The following is a 21,117-nucleotide window of genomic DNA, read 5'->3' as shown; positions in this document are numbered from 1 at the left end:
CAAACGTAAATGCAAATAGCTGATGTAATAACATTTTACTCGCACGGTTGGTGAGAAGAAATCATCAGAATAAGAAAAAATAACCTAAGATGGAAGAGAGATTGTTTCCTAAGTTGCCCATAAGATTCATTAAATAACATACAAGATTTTAGTTTCAATCATCACAGAAGTGATGAACTTGTTGTTTCTCCTTACAATATCAATATACCATATAGCAATACTGAGGGTAAACAGACTCATCATTCAGAGGGTGTTATCTCTATGAGTAGCAAGTTTCCATCCAAAACATGTTAACTCATAATGTTTATGAAATAAATTTTTGGCCGCTCACATTCAGTGAAATCTAAAAGATCTTCGGATAGTTAGGAGATCAAAAACACAAAACTGATATAAACTTTCTCTGCAAAGCAATGAAGAATGCGAAGAGCTACTGTAAGATTAAATAGGAAAATTATCGGTTAAAAGTAATCATTATAAACCTAATAAGGATGGAACTTGAATTACAGCTTGCCCATAAGATATCTCAGTAAATATTGGAGCTCACATATCATTGATAAGAGTTTGGTGGATTTAATTTTTCTTTGCTCGATTTGTAAAGCCATCAAGTTACAGAAGCGAGAAACATGTTGCTTCTCTTTCCACAATCAACATATTATTCAGTGAACAAGCGACGAGAATGCTTATCAGCTGAGGGTTTTTTCTTTATACAACATTAAATTCTCCCTACTGACAAGCAAGGTAATGTGAGGGAGCTAGAAGGAAGAATTCCTGATGAAATCATAAATTTAAAAGGTAAAGATGATGCAGACCTTTAATATTTTGCTATCCAAATCAAAAATTGATTCCAACTTGGAAGCTCTCCACAAATATTTGTTTGGAATAACAACTCTTTCTTATCACTGATTTTGTTATATTTAAACCAGAAATATATTTTTTCGAATCAGGAAAAGAATAACTATTACTGTAAATTTAGTTTTTTCGCTGGTAACCCTTTCAAAAATAAACACGCTATGTTTGGGTGATGAGACCAAAAGTGGCGAAAAACAAAGATAAATGCAAGCAGCTCGTGTGAGAACAAGGTGCTGAGTTAGATCGGTCTAAGACAAGAAACTATAAACGGCAGTTGGTAATCTCTTGGTGTGACAGATATCAATATGACTTTCTATTTCGCCCATAGCGTCATTGTGAAAACTTTGAAGCGCTTTTCTTTCCACATCAAAAATCTCTGTCCTTAAATTCAATTTCTGTTACGCCTGATTTGAGCAGGCACCGAAAACATTTTTTAAATAAAAAAAAAAGAGAGAGAGATGGGACTGTAAGCAGATATTTTCTTTATTTTTGCTGCTTATTCTTGAACAAGGAGTTTTATTTTGTTTCGTGTTCTGATCGAATGACTGAGGCAGCCGAGGGTAAAAAACTGAAATAACGCTTTCCTTGCAAAACAGAGATGAATGACAATCTGACAAGAATGAAAAAAATGCAACAGCCTCATCGGTGAAACAAAGAATCGTTTAGAAAACTTAAGACAGAACTACTTCACTTCCTGACTTCCACGCAATTTAAATGAAAAACAATACATCCTCATGTTCCTTTTTTTAAAGATTTCAGATTTAAAAATCTGATTTTTCGGTTCATTCATCGCGTATCTGCTTTTACTCTTTCGCTCCCAGACTATGACACCAAGGAATTGTTTAACGTGCAGTTTCCCCCTAGAATATCAATATATTCTTCAGCCAACAGTTTTGGAGAATAAAGAAACTTATCAGCTAGACAGTGTCAAATTAACACAACACTTCATTCTCTAAAAATATTTACAGAGATATTTGTTATATTTGCAAAGGAGACTTATGCCCTGTTCACACCAATTTAAACAAGTTTCATTAAACGTAGTTTTTTTAAACATGGTTTTATAAAACATGTGTTGCTCAAGAACTGTTCACACTGCAGACTGGGTTAGGTATTACGCAGCCTCGTTTTGATATTAATTGTTGCCAACAAAATTAAAGACGCAATAAAAATGGCGGTCAGTTTAAATCACAATATCCTGCTGTTGTTGGCGCAGTCACGGCTGAGGGAAAACCTCAGAATTACACAAAACCGACAGAGAAACGCAGAGAGACGGTTTAATCGCTATGTCCGTCGGAGACGTCTCGTTTCATCATTGTTTTTCCGTTTTTTGCTTCGATTTCTTCTCCGACATCTTCCTGTTCGCCGTATTTGGCTAAAACCCCGGTCGCAGATATTTTGGGAATAGAATGCCAAGATTGGGAAGAAAAGGACTGGAATGAGAATTTTCGCATGTCTAAAGAAGCATTTAATCGCCTTTGCCGAGAACTTTCGCCACATATCTTTAAAAGGGACACCAATTACAGGAAAGCCATTACAGTGCGTCATCGAGTTGCCATAACATTATATTGGCTTGCGGACACGGCTCACTTTCGAACGATCGGAAATCTATTTTGTGTCGGAAAATCCACTGTTTGTGGTATTGTGCGACAGGTATGCGAGGTGATAGTGAACGTTCTTCGTCCCAATTATATAAACGTTCCCCAAAATCAACATGAAGTCCAAGAAAAAATTGAAGGTTTTAAAAGTCGCGCGGGTTTTCCCCAGGTGGTTGCAGCAGTCGATGGTTGCCATGTCCCAGTCATTGGACCTCGGCAAAGTCCAGAAGATTTTGTTAACAGGAAGGGATTCCACTCATTAATCCTTCAGGGGCTAGTAGATTGTAATTATCTATTTCTTGATATATGTGTCGGATGGCCGGGTAAAGTACACGACGCACGTGTCTTCAAGAACTCTTCATTGTTTGCCTTGTGTTGTGCCAGAGCTTTTCTTCCGCTTGACATGTCGGTGATGATATCTGGTGTACAAGTTCCTCCCCTGATATTAGGTGACTCAGCTTATGCTCTCAGCAATTGGCTGATGAAACCATATATTGATCGTGGAAATCTGACCCCGGAGGAACGCAGTTTCAACATAAAACACAGCACGACTAGAGTAGTTGTTGAAAATGCCTTTGGTCGATTGAAGGGAAGGTTCAGAAGCATTGGTAAGAGACTGGACTTAAAAGTTGAAAATGCCTGCAATGTCATCGCAGCGTGTTGTGTTTTACATAATTATTGTGAGATGCGAAACGAGTCTTTTGATAACCAATGGCTCAATGATATTCACATTCATGCTGGAGTTTGTCCAGGTGATCCAAACCAAAGGCAGAACACAAATGCTGTTGCAATAAGAGATGCAATTAAAAGATTCTTAATATAAATATTCATTGTCACATGCATCACTTGAACATGAGTGTTCAACATGAGCATCTCTCACAGGCAAATAATCCATCAAAGAGTTTGCATCTCTAGCTCAAAAAAGTTGTTTATATGAATACTTTCTCCCTTTAAGGTTTATTGTATACAGTGCAAATAGTTTCATAAATAATGGGAGAGTCAAGATCTTTTAAAGGACACTCCTCTAAGAGGGTCAAGCAGTGTTCCATTTGTAATTACAGTTGTATAAATGAGATTTGAAAGTAAATTGTCAATTGTGTAAATTAAAATTACTGATGGCAAACTTTGATTGTCTGTGGTATTCTTTGAAACCCCCACATTTTTTTGAACATTTCAAAACCTGGACACCATCTGAGAACAATTAAAGATGCAGTCATTGCAAGTTTGCCATTTCACATGTGAAATAAACATATTAGCACTGAAATTATGCTAAAAAATTAGGGAGTAGTTTGAAACCCATGGTGTGACATATGCTAATTTAGCCATGCATACGACATGTTCACATAAAATACTAATTTGAGTGCAAGACTTGCATCTTCCTCTCTGAGTATTAGATGTAGGCATAAAGAAGGAGGGGGACAATCTCAGCTTTTCGATCAAAGTGTTCAGTTCGAATAGCAAGGAGATCTACTCACTCAGTGACATGGCCTCAGCTGGCATTAATGTCAGCAAAACTAATTTAATTCACTAACTTTTTGCTCTTGTTCCATTGCAAGTGACTGTGTAATTATACACCAGACTTTTTTGGTTAGTCCCTTACAAGACTCCTGAATAAAGAAATAAAGAAGCTGAATCAAAATGTAACCCTGGGTTAGTGTTAATCGGCCTCTGAACAACTAGGCTCTTCCGGAAAATTAAAAATAACACTTAAAGGAAAAAAACGATTTTTATTTTCTCAAAGAAAAAAAAAAGCATATTCAATTGAAGACAACTATAGAAGACAATTAGTTCAAGTAAAGAAAAGTTAACCAGAGCATGTCAACATCAATGATCTAATCGGTAAGTTCAATATAGTTTTCTTTTTTTTCTTGCACCTTCTCCAACGACTGGGAATCGGCCATTAGATTTCGTGAAACATCGTTCAACTTACAGCATAAATAAAGACGAAAACTAAACCAACTGAAACTGTCGCAGGTACGATCGCAAATTAAATTGTTGAAGACACGTACTTTTTATTTTCGAAGTACCTGCGCCAATTTCAGCAGAAACTCCTGGTCTTCCTTCCTTCTTCTCTCCTCCCTTTATTCTTCTCGTCTTTCACGAGCCTCCTCTGCGGCAAGAAAACGCCTATCAGCAGCTTGTTGATAGGAAACAAATGCCTCCAACGCCTTGTCAATTTGTGTTAAGGCATCCGTCGTTGACACCTTCCGCTTCTTCGTAGCGGGTTTGAAAAATGGCTTGCCAGCATCTGTTGTTCTTTCTGTGAAGGAATACAAGAAATCTTTAAAGGCAGAAGTTAAAGTTTGAGCCAATACTTATCTCAATATTTTTGTTCAACTCCACTCATCTTGGAAGTAAAATTATCAAGAAATTTTGTTAGAGATTACAGACAACGTAGGCGCCGATATTGAAACATTTTCTTGGCCTATTGTCTGACCCTCCAATCAGCGAAAGTTTTCAAAGCTCACCTGTCAAACATTCACCCTTGTTTGGTTGAGGAAATTTGCCGGCTGTTCTGTTGTTGCTGCCGACGCTGGTGCCGCCGCTGAAGGAAGGCAACTCTTCGTTTGGTTCATCGTTCTTAATTTTTTCATTGTCTTCTTCTTCGTTGTCCGCCTCAATGATAATTTTTAAAGAATTTACCACAACCTTCGGTTTGGTACATGGTTTTTTTTGAGAGAAATTCATCGACTTCGTCGAAAAACGCCGGCTTCCTCTTTGGAGTCCCGTTTCCGGTCTTCTCACATTCGTCTTTGTAGGAGCGATACGCACTTACTAATGTGTGTACTCTTGTTTTGCAGGCATCTTCATCACGGTCTTCGTAGCCTGCCGCTCGAATAAAATCACTTATTTCTTGCCATATAGGCCTCTTTCTGGCACAAGATATTAACTTCATTTGTATATTTTCGTCCCCCCACTTCTGTAGTAACAATAACGTTTCCTGGTTTTCCCAAATCCTTCCGCGGGTTTTTTTGGCAACCGCCATCTTTAATGTGTTTAGTTAAACACGAAAGTTAAACAACCTCATTTAGGTAGTTTTATTAAACACGGTTTTAAACATGTTTGGCTACACGCGCCCGCGGTGTGAACAGGTAGTTTAATAAAACCAGTTTAGTAAAACAAGATTTAAACATGTTTAAGCTTTGGTGTGAACGGGGTATTAGTAAGATTAAGGAAGTTAAAGGCCTAAAATTGAGTTCATCATTTTATTTTGCAGACTGTGCTCAGTTTAAGTCAAGTTTTAAGCAACAAGATCTAAAACTATTTGGAGGTTAAATCCTCTGGCTTTGAATGTCCAGTGCAAAACATTTCAGTTTTGTAAGGCGGGAAAGATTGTTTCTAAATTTATTTTTTTATTACTAACCTTTTACACAAGAAGCTTGTATTGTATGATATTCTAGTCGTATGACTGGTGAAACCAAAAGCAAGAAACCGAAATAAGACTTCCCCTGCAAAACAAAGATTAATGCGAAAAGCTATTATAAGAAAGACGTGAAACATTCTGTAAAATAGAAGTAAAATGAGTGAATAAAAAATTGATGAACCGAAGAGGGAAAACGGTTACCAAGTATAAAGATTGAGCTCGATTTGTACAGAACAAAAAAAAAAACCGTTCAGGAACCTGAAAATCAATCGTTCATCATCGTTTCCATAACTTAAGCACACACGGCTGAATTATCAAATACACTGGATTTCCCTGCCTCGAATTAGTTTGAAATTTAGCAATACTGTGCGATTTGTACACAATCTGCGTTACGACTGACACTAAAAAACCGTTAAGCTACTTATGAAGGCCAAGGAAACCACATTAGACGAGCCGGTCTAAACGGAGATTTCATGAGAAGACGCACACTTCATTCTCTAAAAAAATATTTATGGAGGTATTTGTTAGATTTGCAATGGAATTTTATTAAGATCATGAAAGTTAAAGGCCTAAAATTGAGTTCATTATTTTATTTTGCAGACTATGTTCAGTTTAAGTCAACTTTTAAGCAACAAATCTTTGCCAAGATCTAAGAATATTTGGAGGTTAAATCCTCTGGCTTTGAATGTCCAGTGCAAAACATTTCAGTTTTGTAAAGCGGGAAAGATTGTTTCTAAATTTATTTTTTTATTACTAACCTTTTACACAAGTAGCTTGTATTGTTTGATATTCTAGTCGTATGACTGATGAAACCAAAAGCAAGAAAACAAAATAAGACTTCCCCTGCAAAACAAAGATAAATGCGAATAGCTACTGTAAGAAAGACGTGAAACCTTCTGTAAAATACAGATAAAATGGGTGAAAAAAATTGATGAACCGAAGAGAGAAAAAAGGTTACCAAGTATAAAGATCGAGCTCGATTTCTACAGAACAAAAAAAGAGGTCGTTTAGGAACCTGAAAATCAATCGCTCATCATCCTCTCCATAAATAAAGCACACAGGGTTGAATTATCAAACAGACTAGATTTCCCGCCTCCAATTAATTTGAACATTAGCAATACTGTGTGATTTGTGTATACTCTGCGGTTTAACTGACACTGAAAAACGTTAAGCTGCTCATGAAGGACAAGGAAACAACATTAGAAGAGCCGGTCCAAACGGAAATTTTATGAGAAGACGCAACACTTCATTCTCTAAAAATATTTTCTGAGATATTTGTTACATTTGCAAAGGGGACTTAGTGAGATCATGAAAGTTAAAGCCCTAAAATTGAGTTAATCATTTTATTTTGCAGACTAAGTTCAGTTTAAGTCAAGTTTTAAGCAACAAATCTTTGCCAAGATCTAAGACTATTTGGAGGTTAAATCCTCTGGCTTTGAATGTCCAGTGCAAAACATTTCAGTTTTGTAAGGCGGGAAAGATTGTTTTTAAATTTTTTTTTCATCACTTACCTTTTACACAAGAAGCTTGTCTTATTGATATTCTAGTCGTATGACTGATGAAACCAAAGGCAAGAAACCGAAATACGACTTCTCCTGCAAAACAAAGATAAATGCGAAAAGCTATTGTAAAGATAAAATAGAACTATAGAATTATAGAATAGAATATAGAACGGTTACCAAGTATAAAGTTGAGCTCGATTTGTACAGAACAAAAAAAAAACCGTTCAGGAACCTGAAAATCAATCGCTCATCATCCTCTCCATAAATTAAGCGCACAAGGTTAAATTATCAACCAGACTAGATTTTCCCGCCTTGAATTCATTTGAAATTTAGCAATATTGTGTGATTTGTATATACTCTGCGTTACAACTGACATTGAAAAAAGTTAAGCTACTTAGGACGGCCAAGGAAATAACATTAGAAGAGCCGGGCCCAACGGAGATTTTATGAGAAGAAGAATTTCTGCTCATTTGATGAACATATTCATGAAAAAAATTTCAATTTCGAATGGCCTTATTTCACCCATTGTTTACATTGGGAACACTAAAAACGGTTACCATCTTTCTGAATCTCAAAACTTGTTTTGTCGAAGATAACTGACTCCCCGCGTAAAACGTAATGTGTAAATCATGTTAGCATTTGTAAACTTCTCATGACGTTTAGGGCACAGATTCGGTATGTCTATTTGATTAAATTCACACAAGCGGTTTGATTGTTAACAACTGACAGAAAGGTATGAATGAAACGAATTTGACTCAACACGGCAGAAGTACCGATGTTAATGCGTCAGATATTCTTTATCCAAGGGATACAAAAAAAAATTTGGACAAAAGATGGAGTTTATTAAAAACGACGTCCTTCTATGGCAATTCATGTTGTGTAAGAATATTAATCAATATTATAATGGTCTATGTAACAGCAGCTCTGATTATAAAGGCGATGAAATATGAATTGGAAAATTGATGAGAGGTCGCATTAACACATTAGCACATTAACAATTAAATATCGTACTTACCTCGACTCTAACTCTGAACGCTTTATTGCTTTGTACAGTGAAGCAGCCAAATTTAGAATTAGAATCAGCAGCATGTGTCTATTTTAAGGTTACAGGCGTGTGGTGAATCTCAGCCCACCCCTGAGGGGCCAAGATTGAGTATATATTGTAAGACAAGTCGGGGAGAGGTTTGCAGGGAATGTAGCATTAATTATCAGTACCAAAGCCCGGACAGACTTCTCGCTGGCTCATGTTCCTGAAAACCTAATACGTTCGCGCGAGCGAAAAGCGCTCGTGACCAAATGCTAATAATGAGGTCTCGCATGCAAGCGTATCCTCCCTCGTAGCCTTTGTTCGCTCTCGTCACGCAATGGGAGGAGAGAGAGCGTGTTGCGTGACGAGACCAAACAATGGTTCTGAAGGAGACAACAGTGAGTGTTGTACCAATGCAGTTTATTTTTGCTTACAATTATTTAGACAACCAAGAAAATAAACCGCAAAAGACCTGTGCCTGAGTTTGTTTCGAATGAATTGAAAGGGCCTTTTTTCGCTCTCCATTAAACGATGTTTTCGTTGGAATCTTTTGAAACGTGATTACTTTTTTCTTGTACAAAAATGCAAACGTCAAATATTTGGTGGCCCATCCTAACCCACAAAACGCTTGCATGCGTTGCATGCCTATGTTTACATACTGCGTGGCCAAGAGGAGAAGAATCTCGTTTTACTGCGTCTCTTTATGCAACGCTTGATGCGATTAACGATCTGTCAGCCTGCAGGCTTGTCCTCTTTAGTGCTGCAACGGACGCGAATAACATGAAAAATGCTTTTTTTTTATATTTATCAGATATATTCACTTCAATTCTTGAAAATTAACTTGTAATTTCTCATGCAATACAATATCAATGCGTTTATACTATTCAATAAACAGATACAGAAAAAAGCCAAGCTTTTCAGACAAAGCGTTCAATTGATAGAATGTCAAGTTCTCTCAAATCATTTAAGAGGCTATAAGGGAGAATTTCTAATTTGATCTTGAGGGTTAAAGAATAAAGTTTTTCTCTCGATGAATTTTATGACTAACTTTGGCCTGTCTAAATTACACATCGGTCTGAATATCTCAATGAAGTTAAATAGAACGTTAATCGACGCATCTGTGATATTTTAAAGCGTCCATGGGCCGTTTGAAGCGTCTTTTTACGAAATAACTTTTGGCCGGAGGCCGTTAGTAAAAAAAAAAGTAATTTCGTAAGAAGACGCTGACAGGATGAAGAATAATTTTGAAATAAAGAGACAGTGAGGATGTTTTTTGCCAGCTTTGGCCAGGAAAAAGGTCTGGGTTCCATGTCAGATATGGCCTCAAAGTTAGTAATACCGTGGTGGGCCATAGGCGAATCACCTTTCGAGTATGCCCATGGAAATACGGGGAAATGTATGGAAATTACGGATGGAACGCTGAATGATGAAAGTTCTAACGAGTCTTGGTCTGAAATTCTCATCAAAGAAAAGGTCCCCTGCAAAGTCGACGTACCAAGTCTGTTGCATTCCCTATTCAAATAAGTCTGCTTCGATATGGAGAGAGAATGTTTCTCATATAATTGCCGGTGTGAAGGAGACAAAGATAGTTATTTGACGACGTCACTGTTCATCGTACAATTTTTATCGAGAGATATTTTAGTTTGACGATCAAGTGAACAATGTAATTATATTTAAAATCTAAATTTTCTGTTTTGTTTTAGCTGAAAACGAGCGGCTCTCCGCGATTTATACGAACCAAAATTCTACTCATACTCAGGCGTTCCTCATTTAAAACTTCACGCGAAAAAATGAAAAGTATATTTTGGTTCCTCCACTCCATAGACCCTCGCGTTTTACATTCGTCATCAGACCCAAAGTCCTCTCCACTTTAGGGTCTTAGACCTAAAGCGAGGTTGCAAGATGGCGAAAAGTTCACAAGATGGAATAGGATTAAAAACTTATCTGAAATGCGTTGTACTTGATAAGTTCTTTCAACCCGTCCACGAAGAAATGCCCATTTTCGTCATAAGGTCTTGTATCACCCTTGTAGCTTCAGGATTATTCAGGTAACCGGGGAGAAATTGTCATTTCACACAGACGCTTGAAGACAAAAAGCGAAGACGCGCCGCAAAGAACGATTTTCCACTAAAGGAAATTATACCGCTTTTGCCGGGATAGAGATTAAGATTTACACAGATTTACTTCGACATTAGCCTAACGTTTGGCCGGGGGAAGGCACCCACTTGGGGACAAATAGCGAGGACACGCGTAGAGCGATTTTCTTCTAAGAGAAATTTTACCGCTTTTGCCGAGACAGAAAAGAACCAATTTTCGTTCGGTTTTCGGGAGTAGTCGTTCACGATTGCTAAACTCTCGTCAGGTTTCGTCATTGAATCGTTAAACTTAGTCATTTGTCGACGAGCGACGCACTTCGTGAAACTGACTGGTGTGCTTTCCAAAAAGAGTGTACAGAGCAAAATAACGTATGCGCAAGTAATGAATTCGCTTTTGAGATCAAAATAAAACAGTTTGCGGCTAGTTTTCGGCGATTTTAAGAATAAAACTTTGTTGTGCAAAAGATATTTTTCCCTCCGCCCCCCCCTTCCCCTCCCCCAACCCCCGTCAAAGCACTGACTGTTTTGAAAGTTTTATGCTGATCATCATGCTGAGATGGAAACCTGAGTGAATAAGCCCGCGGCTTTTCATTTTATCATGTATTCCACCATTTCAATTCAGTGTGACAATTTTCAGGCGCATGTAGAGAAAGTTGGTGATATGCGCAACTCCTAGGTGGTTCACGCTACAGAAAACAGGTGTGGCATCGGAAGTCATGGGTAACCTGGCCTTGAATACTTAGCTTTCTGGAGCGTACTATGGTTCGCTCATAATCAAATACAACCTTTCATAATTGTTGGTCCTCTGATACAGATCTCATCGTTCTGACCTGGACCAAGAAGAGCGCCGGTGGTTACATCAACAATTTGTAAGTACAGAACTTTACCAATGAGTGTCGACGGTTTTTGAGAGACGCTCGTTTCGAACCTTGGCCTGTGAGCAAGGTCTTATTCACACTGTTGTGTGAGCGGCTTAGCCCGCTAGAGGTCCGAGTAGGGTCCTAATACCAGATTCCTGGCATACTTTTCACGAATTTCGACGCTGTTACTGCATCGTCAGTGAGAGCTGGCTTCTCTTTGAGTGATGAGCACCCTATTGCATGAAAAAAAGTTCAGCATCCTTCTCCATTCAACAATTTATCATGAGAGTTAGCTTTTGTACAACTGTAATGATTCGATTTAGCGCCACGGGCGCTTCTTTACTTTTGCTAGTTGAAGGGAGGGCGCTTATTTGAAACAGGGCGCTCTCCTCAAGGGGACAAGGTGCTTATCTCTTTTTTGAGAATCAGCAGAATGTGAAACAAAGCTTTAACTGGAAAACTCACTTATGGTCCGTGGGCCCTTCCTTGCTAGAACGACTTGCCGAGCAATTGTTGCAAAATTTTAAGACAGGATCTTTCGTTCTAAGAAACTGAGCACTAACAGCGACATAATAGTTGAGAGACTGAGACGAAGACCACTTATTTGTCGTGAAGCTTCACGTGAGCAATTAAAGGAAGATGGACCACGGTTGATCTCAGTGTACAAGCACTCTAGCAGTGCTATTACTGAAACAGAAAAGGGGCGCTTATTGGAGTAAGGGTGCTTACTCAAAACGGGCGCTTAATAGAACCGGGGCGCTTATTTGCAAAACTGATTCGAAGAGGGCTCTCTTAGAGAGGGGGTGCCTATTGAAAGAGGGCGCAAAATCGAATCATTATGGTACCTTACATTCCAATTAGGGAGAAGTACACCAACATTTCCCGGCTTTCTTTCTCCTTCAGGCCACAAATGCGTGGCAAGAATTTCTCTCATGCCAAAACCTGAGAGTGAAGATCAAAGTCACGCAGTTACCAGCTGTCTGGCGCGTCACGCCGTTCAAGGAGTCATATCGTCTTCCTTCTAAGGGCTTGTTTGCGTGAAGGTGGGGTACTCCAGGTAGGCCTAGCCGTGCTCGAAAAATAGCTTGCGTTTACGAACAATTTTTACAACCCCAGGATACCGGGGTGAGGTTGTTGGCGCGCTTGTAAATGTAACATGAACGCGACCCTGGCGGCACATTGCGACCCTGACTGATTGGGTTACCCTACCCGACAAACCGAGCCACCAGCCAGGACAGGCTACCACACCTATCATGTAAACGTTATCAATTATTATTTACCACTCCCCTCCCCCCCCCCTCCAGATATTTGAGCAGAAGAAAATAGTGTGATATCAGGGACAGATACAAACCTATTGAGGGAGGCTAGCAATTCTTATCCTCAGTTTCTAGCATCTCCGCCAGGAACGCCTGGGACCATGGTGCAGATTTGGCGACCAAAAGATAGAAAAGACGGCTTGAATTTTTTAACTCGAGCGTTCCTGTAGAGCTCGATTAAAAAAGTGAGCATTTTCAAGTTATCTTTTTTCTTAAGTTAAGGTAAAGTAATGCGATGTTTTGGTGCTGTTGAAAGTTTTGCTCTAATTGTCCCATACACACCCACCCACACACGCACGCACGCACACACACACACGCACACGCACACACACGCGCGCACACACACACGCATATGTACCAAGTTGGTAAGAGGAAGTATTTTCTAGCAGCAGTGATGGAAAGTTAATGCGCCAACTCAGCTTTATCTTTGGTTCATGATTCAGTGATTTCATCTTGTTATTAGTAAGAAACAAACTAGCAATTAAAGCATTAATTTTTCTATAGTCCTGTATCTTCAATTTGCAACAACACTGTTTACACGCTGATCTTTTCAACCCCCTATTACTTCAATTTTATCTCTTTTGCCCTTGTTAAGTTAACGTAATCGCCCCTTTCCCCCCCGAGAAAAACAATGTTGTATCATGATTCCATGGACTTTTGGCCAACATTGAAGGGGGGTTAATGAAAGGTCTTGTTAATGATTGTAGTAGAATCGTGAGTGTTATTCTACACGTAACCAGCATTTTTCAAACATGTGTAATTTGTAATGCAGATTGTAAATTGGTCTAAAATTATTCGCGTGATCTCAGAGCAAGAGATGGAGTGATTGGGAAATCATAATGTCGAAACATTACATGATAGACCCAAGGGTAGCAAGGACTTGACAGTTGTAGTTCCATTGTCTGGTTATTTTGTCTTTACCCAAAAAACAATAGCCGATTTCTTAATCGCATCCAGACTTCCTCGGGGCAAACTAAGGGCACTCGCTGAGAGGCTGATTTTACAACGAAGAAAAGGTAGCAAATGTGGGGGAGCACATATTGAAAGAAGACAAATAACATTTTTTCAATTCCACTAAAATCACATAAACAAGAGTTGTTTTGGTAACCGTTTTAACATGTCTTCGAGCACCTCAATTTGGATGGCAAGATGTTACAACGAAGCGACACTTGCGGCACATGCCAAAAGTATAACTTCTTACTGTTTGCTTTTGGTCCCTTGCTTGTAATAAGGAAATATTTTAATCAGTTGTGAGCAAGAGAGTTTTTCACCATTTTTCTCCACGCGTTATCGAGTAACTGGAAAAAAAATTGAGCACAATGAGATGGCATATTTGCTGTTTGTAACTGTCTGAAACACCATAATTTACCTTACTTATATTTCCGCTGTGGGGGCATGAAAATCTTTGCTTCTTTCATTTATACAGCTTACCCCACCCCGAAGAAGTTTCCAAACATGTATGTAACAGTTTCGTAAAACTGAAAAATTTTGTGAAATTTACTGACGTTTGAGTTCACCGTCTAATTTGCGAACGAACAATTCGCTCTACTGAATAATCAGAAGCGATTCATGACCAGTGATTGCTTTTTGTGCCATCTGTATCAGATAGAATTTGGCAAATTATGTCTTAGTCATTCTGGAAAGAGAAAGGAGATATGGATTTGAAATAATGGGTGTATCAGATCAGAGCACTCCAGTGGTTTGTAATCTGATTCAGTAAACGCAAGAAAGTGAATTGGACGTTTCTAGGATTGAGTAGCAATACGTAGATGTTTCTTTAGGAAAATTGACCAAATTCTGAACACGCCGAGTCTGAAATTATACAAAAGAATGCCATGATATTTAATAAGTTAAATTGACCACGCAGCTAGTTCAAGGAATCCCTTGGGGACGAACGTGAGTAAAATGTAACTAATGGGGGACTAGATTTTAAATAGCACTGACAACAGTCTGAAAGACATAGAAACATATGTTATGATTGTAGAAGACGTTACTCTAATTATGTCTTATGTTTAATTTCTACCAAACATTTGTTTTATCACAGATCATAAAACAAACAGCCAGTTGTGGAAGGAAACAAAAGTACTACAAATGGAAATTGGACATTATTGCCTTACAGTTCTGGTATAAACTTCGATCTCTGTCTTACCTATCACCGCTACGGTCTACATTCACGTACCAAAGGTAATCGAACTCAAATTCTTCTGATCCGTTTGCTTAGTTTTCACAAGCCTGTGCTATAGTTCAAAGGAATTTGAATTGGTACTTACGTCGGATAGAAATGAGTCGTAATCTCTGGAGATATTTTGCATTGCACACAAGAATCTACATGAAGGCCATATCATCGATTTCAAGATTAGTTAATGATTCAGAGATGACTGTTGTTTTTTTCTCTTTCCCAAGACAACACGACAAAAAATTTTAGGGGAGACTGATTACCTCATCGTGTGACTGATGCAAATCGCTTACAGTACTGTGCTCCTTTCGTCCCTTTATGTCAATTCGGTAATTATTCATATAAGAACAGACACCTCCATGAAAACTGCATCCAACTATTTAATTTTGAATCAGGCATGCGCTGACCTGCTGGTTGGAAATTCCTTGTTATTTCTAATTTCCCACAGTTTTGAATTAGGAAACCTATGGTTTGGGCGAGGGTTGGGTCAGGCCACTTGCAGCTTGCTTTTGTGAGCATAAGTATGCCACCCTTCTTTTCAGTTCGCTTTTATCATAATAGCCATTAATCGCTTTTATGCTGCAAGTCGGCCATTAGAAATATCTCCGATATCTATAGATGAAATAAAATCAAATCTGCGGCTTCTTCAACACATGTAATTGTAAACAAATTAGTTACTCAAGTCGAGGGATGCTATAATTGCAATTTCTTAGACACATGGATAACGTTTTAGCACGTCATGGCCACAATAAGCTTTGCCTTACCTTTGGTGATAGTATTGTTGCTTTACACTATTGTATGCCGCAAACTTTGGTCACGTGAGGTACCAGAGGAAGGAGCCAATCATAATCAAGCACAAGCACAAGTTCTTCAAACATCACGAAAAGTTACCCGTATAATGATTGTGGCTGTTGTTTTATTCCTACTGTGTTGGCGGCTTCCGTATGTTTTTAGATTAGCCTTGCATGCATGTTTGGGGTTATATCAAAACGAGTTATAACCGATGTTTATTTCTGGCTTGGCAGACGATTCTTTACAGTGGCAGTATGCTAATATCTATTTCACTTTTAACCAACAGTTACGGCATGAATTTAAAAATATCTTAAGCAAATGCACAAAGAAAATGGAAAAATTGCAATTTTCTTCACCTTCGTTCACAAAGATTCGAATTTGAGCAAATATTATAGACAAGTGTGATTGTTCATGTAGTGTTGCTGTGAGTAGCTCAGTGTGAAAAGCATAATACGAGCAAAAGTCTTTCGCCGAACAAAGGACGGTTTCGTTACTCTTAAATATTTTATGATCACATGTTTTACGATGTCAAGTCAAAGTGAACAACGTCACACTGCCTCAAGAGTGATGGCAACTACTGAATTCGAAGGGAACCATCTGATTGGTCAAAAACAAATGAAACATGGGAAATACACGCCATCGTTCAGACGTTAACGATTCATATCATTAAGAATTACGTTAAAAATTATTATCAACAAGCAAAAATGTCAGTCTTCCTTTTTGTCAAATATTTTCCTACATTTTATGTGTTGCTCTAAACTACATACAACGGAAGGCACAGCTAGAAAATGAGATTACATTCCAAAATTATTCGTATTTCTTGCCTCTAAAAACAATTTTAACCGATCGCAAACCAACTGATCGCCTACAGGAAAAAGTCCTGTATTTTCAGAAATTGCTAAAATGCTGTGCGACATGTATCGTGGACTGTATATTAAAAGTAAGGTTACGTTTAAAAATTAAGATGAGAGAAAATGCGTATCCTCAATGAAATCTGAATACTGGCTTGGTATTTTTTTTCTGAAACTTATTAGGTTTTGGGCTGACTGTGATATCATAGTAAAAAAATATTGATATTGAAATATTATACAGTGAATACACGTAACTTTGACTCACAACTCTCTATATTTCATTTAAATTAATAAACCAAAGAAACCTTTGTGAAAACTAGCTTTGTTGCTACTATTTTCCTCTACTATTTCCGGTCGGACAGTATGTACGCATTCTCTACAAATCCTTACAAGACACGAGACCCACTTAGTGAGGGTGGGCCTCGAAGGGTGGGGGATATAGAGATTACTTCATGGAAAATGCGCGCGTACGATTTTTATTCACGAGTTGTGTAGTATCAGAAAACCAACGAGCGAGCGCAGCGAACGAGTGAGTTTTCTGATACGTGTCAACGAGTGAATGAAAATCGTACAAAGCATTTTCCATGCTGTAATGTGTTTATTTCATAGGTGCTGAGATTTTTTCGTGTTGTCTTTGGTAGACAAATAGCACAAATGGGGCGATGAAAAGCGTAAAAAGTAGTTCTAGGAGATAATAAATTCGCTAATGAATTTATTCAACTCAGCCGCTGGAATATCTTCAATTTTCCTGTCTTCGTCCTTCGTTTTCAAAAATCTTTCAAGCAATCTTACATCTCTTTCAGTTTTTTTAGCGGTATTTTTGTTTTCGTGTTCTAAAATGAATTCTTCAACTGAGTAAACAGAAGCGAACCTTCCCTCGGCCATTTTTCAAAGCGCGCGGGTTTTGTGCAACGGCTCTCGCATGACGTTCTCTTCAGTACGTTCATTCATCATTAGTGAAATTTCGTCGTTCGCGTTGCTGATTGGACGAACGATAATTTTTTCACGGTGAAATTTTGTCGTTCGTACTCCTGATTGGCTACATTTAGAATCAGTACGAATTTTATTCACTACGATTTTTGTGGGTAAATCTTAGTACCTATGAAATAAAGAGTTTTACTATTCCATCTTGATATTCCACTTCTCCATTATCAGAATATCTCACAGTCTTTTAGGTGTATTTCCCTTATCCCCATAATGATGATATTGATCACGGAATCGTATGCTATCAAAAAGTTAGCATTAAATTTGGCGTCTTTTGGTTGATCGTGTTTTAATTATTATTTGTACCATGGGAGGTGCCTCGCATGGGTCCTCACGTCCTGTTCGCATCTTCCCTTTTGACCTTATCACTTTTAATCACTTTGCACATATATTTCTTTTTTTTTTTTGGCTGTTTAATTTTCTGTATGTAACATGTGTAATGGTCAATAAAGCTGTTAAAAAAAAAAAAAAAAGTTCAAGGTGAAGACAAGGTCGATTCTAGAAGGCAAAAGAAGTTTATGGAAATGACTGCAAAAAGTAAAACCAGCAGCATACCACTGCATTCTTATTAGTTTTATTTTTTCATCAATTAAAACGTTGAGAAATATTTTTATCAAAAGCCAAACTGAAAGCAACCGTATAGCAAATAGGAGCAGAAAATAAAAGAGGCCACGCTGAGCATATCCCGTATATTAATTACTTTAACCGGGAAAAGAGTTGGGATTTTCTAGTTGATATAATTGGTCCCTTTTGAGATAAGTTTTTACCCGAAAAAAATCCCCAATGAAAAAAGTAGTAATTGCTATATGAATAAATATTTATCATTACATTACATTACATCTACAGAAATCAATAGCTGAAGATTTTCCAATACAATTTAGAATTTTTCCTTCACGAAAATAATTATATCACATATTGTGTTGTTACCTAGTAAAGAAATATGGTCATGAAGTAGCATTTTTTTCCATAAAAAAAAAACATATGAATGATCTTAGTACTCACAGCTGCATACATTCAAAGGCGTTCATTTCATTTCTGCGAGGCAATTGATAAAATCAATTTCATTTTAATTACTTTTTGGTTTTATATTTCATGGTAAATTATTCATGATTGACATTAATACTTTTATTTATTCTAGTAGGAGACTTCATTGAATTTATGACAAGGAAGAGTTGTAATAAACCCTTTTTATGTAATTTCCAGTTTTCAATTAAATTTTCCATTTACCCTTAATGTGTACAATACCACTCTTTTATTGATGTTAACAACAACAACAAAACAGAACAGACAAAACAATAATCCATTAAAAGGAAAACACTTCTGGGGATTGAGAAAAATCGTCGAAAAAGCGAACAACAGAAATATTTCGAAGTTTTGGAATCAATTTTTCTCTGGCACCAAATTGTTTTTCGCAGGGAAAGATACTCTGATGACAAGTATTTCACCACATTTCCACCAAACAGCAGTCCTCGAAAGCTGAAATTTGTTGAACACAAGTAATTGGCTTCGTTCTAGAGGTAATAAGACTTGCTCGTAGGAAGAGCTTTAAAGAGTCACTTTGTGACCTTATATAGGTTATATACTACCTTTGACATACACAGCTTACATCTGTAGTGTTTGATACGATGGAACGGAATTTTCTTAATTACATGGAAAAAGCTGTTAGCGTTTGAAGGGGGATCGCAAATTGTTGGACCAGTATGACATTGTGTGCTTCGATAATTGAAGACTATTTATTGCTAAGAATGTCTATAGTTAATATTCACCGAACATCCACAAGCTTGTACAATGCAACCACATTTAGCTTTTTTTGGAAAAAATAAAATTCAATTCTTCTGTCATAGGAAATATGACAAGCCTCGATGAAGATGACGGTAGTGTGGAGGACAAGTTGTTTCTCAAAGTCCTGATTGCTCTCGTTGTTCTCTGTTCCTTTTTTGGCAATTCTGTTCTCATCCACCTCATTCGAACAGAGAACCTTCTGAAGACAACCACCAATCATCTTGTTTTATGCCAGGCAGTGGCTGACATTTTAATTACAGTAATAAGATTACTACATTTGGCACTACGTAAAGAATTTGTCTTGGGGTATTATTGGTTTGGAGGAATACTTGGTCTCATTACTTGCAAGTCCTATTTTCTGCTCCAATTTGCTACACCGGTGTTTTCAATATGGCTTTTGACACTGATTGCAGTGGAACGTTTATTTGCAGTAACTCGTCCTTTGCAATGTTCTCCTTTGTCTCATCATTTGAAAAAAACGATATCTGTGATTGGAATTTGGTCTTTAGCTTCTTTTACAGACATCATTGTGCATGGAAAAGTGACAAATGATGAGGAACGTTATTATTGTGGTGTTACATTTTCGGGGACAACACTTGTTTTTTGTGCAACAAACATTTTTTTTTCTCTTATTATCATATCAGCTTTTTATGCGATTGTGTGTTATAAACTTTGCTCACGGAAGGTTCCAGGAGAAGGGAACAGTCAAAATCAAAGACAAGCCGAAGCAATAAAGACAGCCAGAAAAGTTACCTTGATGATGATTGTGATTATAGTATTATTCATGATCTCATGGGGTCCCTCAGAAATCGTACTTGTTTTGCAGATCTTGAAAATCACTCCCATATCTACTATTTCGGTAGACATTAGTAACTTGACTCTTCTTTTCAGCAGTTTAAATCCTTACATTTATTTCACATTTAATCAGAGCTTTCGAAAGGCTTTTAGGGCTCTGTTTGTTCGATGTTCTCGGAAAATTGAAATTCATCGTGTTATTCCCTTTCGATCTCGAAGCACTGAGTTGCAGCAAATATGAAAAGGCTAAAGAATTTTATGAAGTGACTGTTATTGCTGACCCTAGAGTTAACATTTGAATAGACAGCTTTAATTCAAAGTAAGTCCAGCATTATAAATTGGTTTGTTGGCGTTGCACTTGTATGAAATCTTTTTCATACACAGTAAACACTCTTTGCCAGCTGGTTTTAAGCAATCAAATAGGGACGCACCCACGGGCCGATGGAAATTACTTTAAGAGATGTGGTACACAAAGGAAGCATCAAGTAATTTTATTTCGTGAACGAAATAAAAGCTTTGAAACGGTTCTCAAATCTTCCCCCCTGAATAGGAGCAAAAATTAAAAACACAAAGTTCGGTCTAATCAGAAATGAAAAAAAAAGTTAACAAAATATGTATTGTTTTATGTGACCATGAAAGTTCAGTTGCTTTTCAAGTAAAAGAGAGCATGAAGAGCAGTCAAAATTTTATGATTACAAAGTTATGTTTATTTTGAAGAGTGCCACACACTACGGAAATAAGAACTGCAATTTTTAATTTATATTTGTACGATGGGAGTTTCAAATTAGAAATTCCCTATATGAATTTTAATCCCAAATAAATTATTAATAAAATGAAGAAATAAAATCAAATATATGTCATTATCACAAAAAACATGAAAATAATTAAATGATATACACGAAAGGAATTTTTCGTCTTTGCTTTACTACTATATTATAATCGCTGTAATCTCCTAAGAGGTTTCGCTGTAGAGAATGTTTGAGGTAAATATCTGGGCATACGCTTGAAAGCTTTAAGTCAGTTTAATGAGATTGTAATCACAGTAGAAGGAGAAATGTTTAAGATGAAATTCTTGCAGTCATTTTATGCATTATTAATCAAATTTGCGGTAATCAAATTCAATATAGA

At 37.4% G+C, this 21,117-nt stretch overlaps 1 protein-coding gene and 2 pseudogenes across 2 annotated transcripts; 2 read left to right on the top strand and 1 right to left on the bottom strand.

Moving 5' to 3' along the window:
* Positions 1-4,056: 4,056 nt before the first annotated feature.
* Positions 4,057-5,599, bottom strand: LOC149047055 (uncharacterized; annotated as a pseudogene). Its single transcript, XR_016185878.1, has 2 exons — positions 4,913-5,599; positions 4,057-4,704 (listed from the first exon to the last, which is right to left on the bottom strand). The product of XR_016185878.1 is annotated as an uncharacterized LOC149047055 (transcript).
* Positions 5,600-14,991: 9,392 nt separating this feature from the next.
* On the top strand, positions 14,992-15,744 carry LOC149047054 (uncharacterized; annotated as a pseudogene).
* Positions 15,745-18,727: 2,983 nt separating this feature from the next.
* LOC113673542 (kappa-type opioid receptor-like) lies at positions 18,728-20,964 on the top strand. The gene is made up of 2 exons (XM_027189948.2): positions 18,728-18,929; positions 19,257-20,964. The coding sequence occupies exon 2, from the start codon at positions 19,262-19,264 to the stop codon at positions 20,228-20,230; it is 969 nt and encodes a 322-aa protein (XP_027045749.2). The 5' UTR covers positions 18,728-18,929; positions 19,257-19,261; the 3' UTR covers positions 20,231-20,964.
* The last annotated feature ends 153 nt before the right edge of the window (positions 20,965-21,117 follow it).

Source organism: Pocillopora damicornis, chromosome 4, assembly GCF_964200805.1.
Source record: "Pocillopora damicornis chromosome 4, jaPocDami1.2, whole genome shotgun sequence".
NCBI classification, from domain to species: domain Eukaryota; kingdom Metazoa; phylum Cnidaria; class Anthozoa; order Scleractinia; family Pocilloporidae; genus Pocillopora; species Pocillopora damicornis.
This window is presented reverse-complemented; position numbering and strand designations above follow the sequence as displayed.

Excerpts from the sequence above, each read along its gene's own strand:
- LOC113673542 (XM_027189948.2), top strand. The coding sequence starts at position 19,262 with ATGACAAGCCTCGATGAAGATGACGGTAGTGTGGAGGACAAGTTGTTT.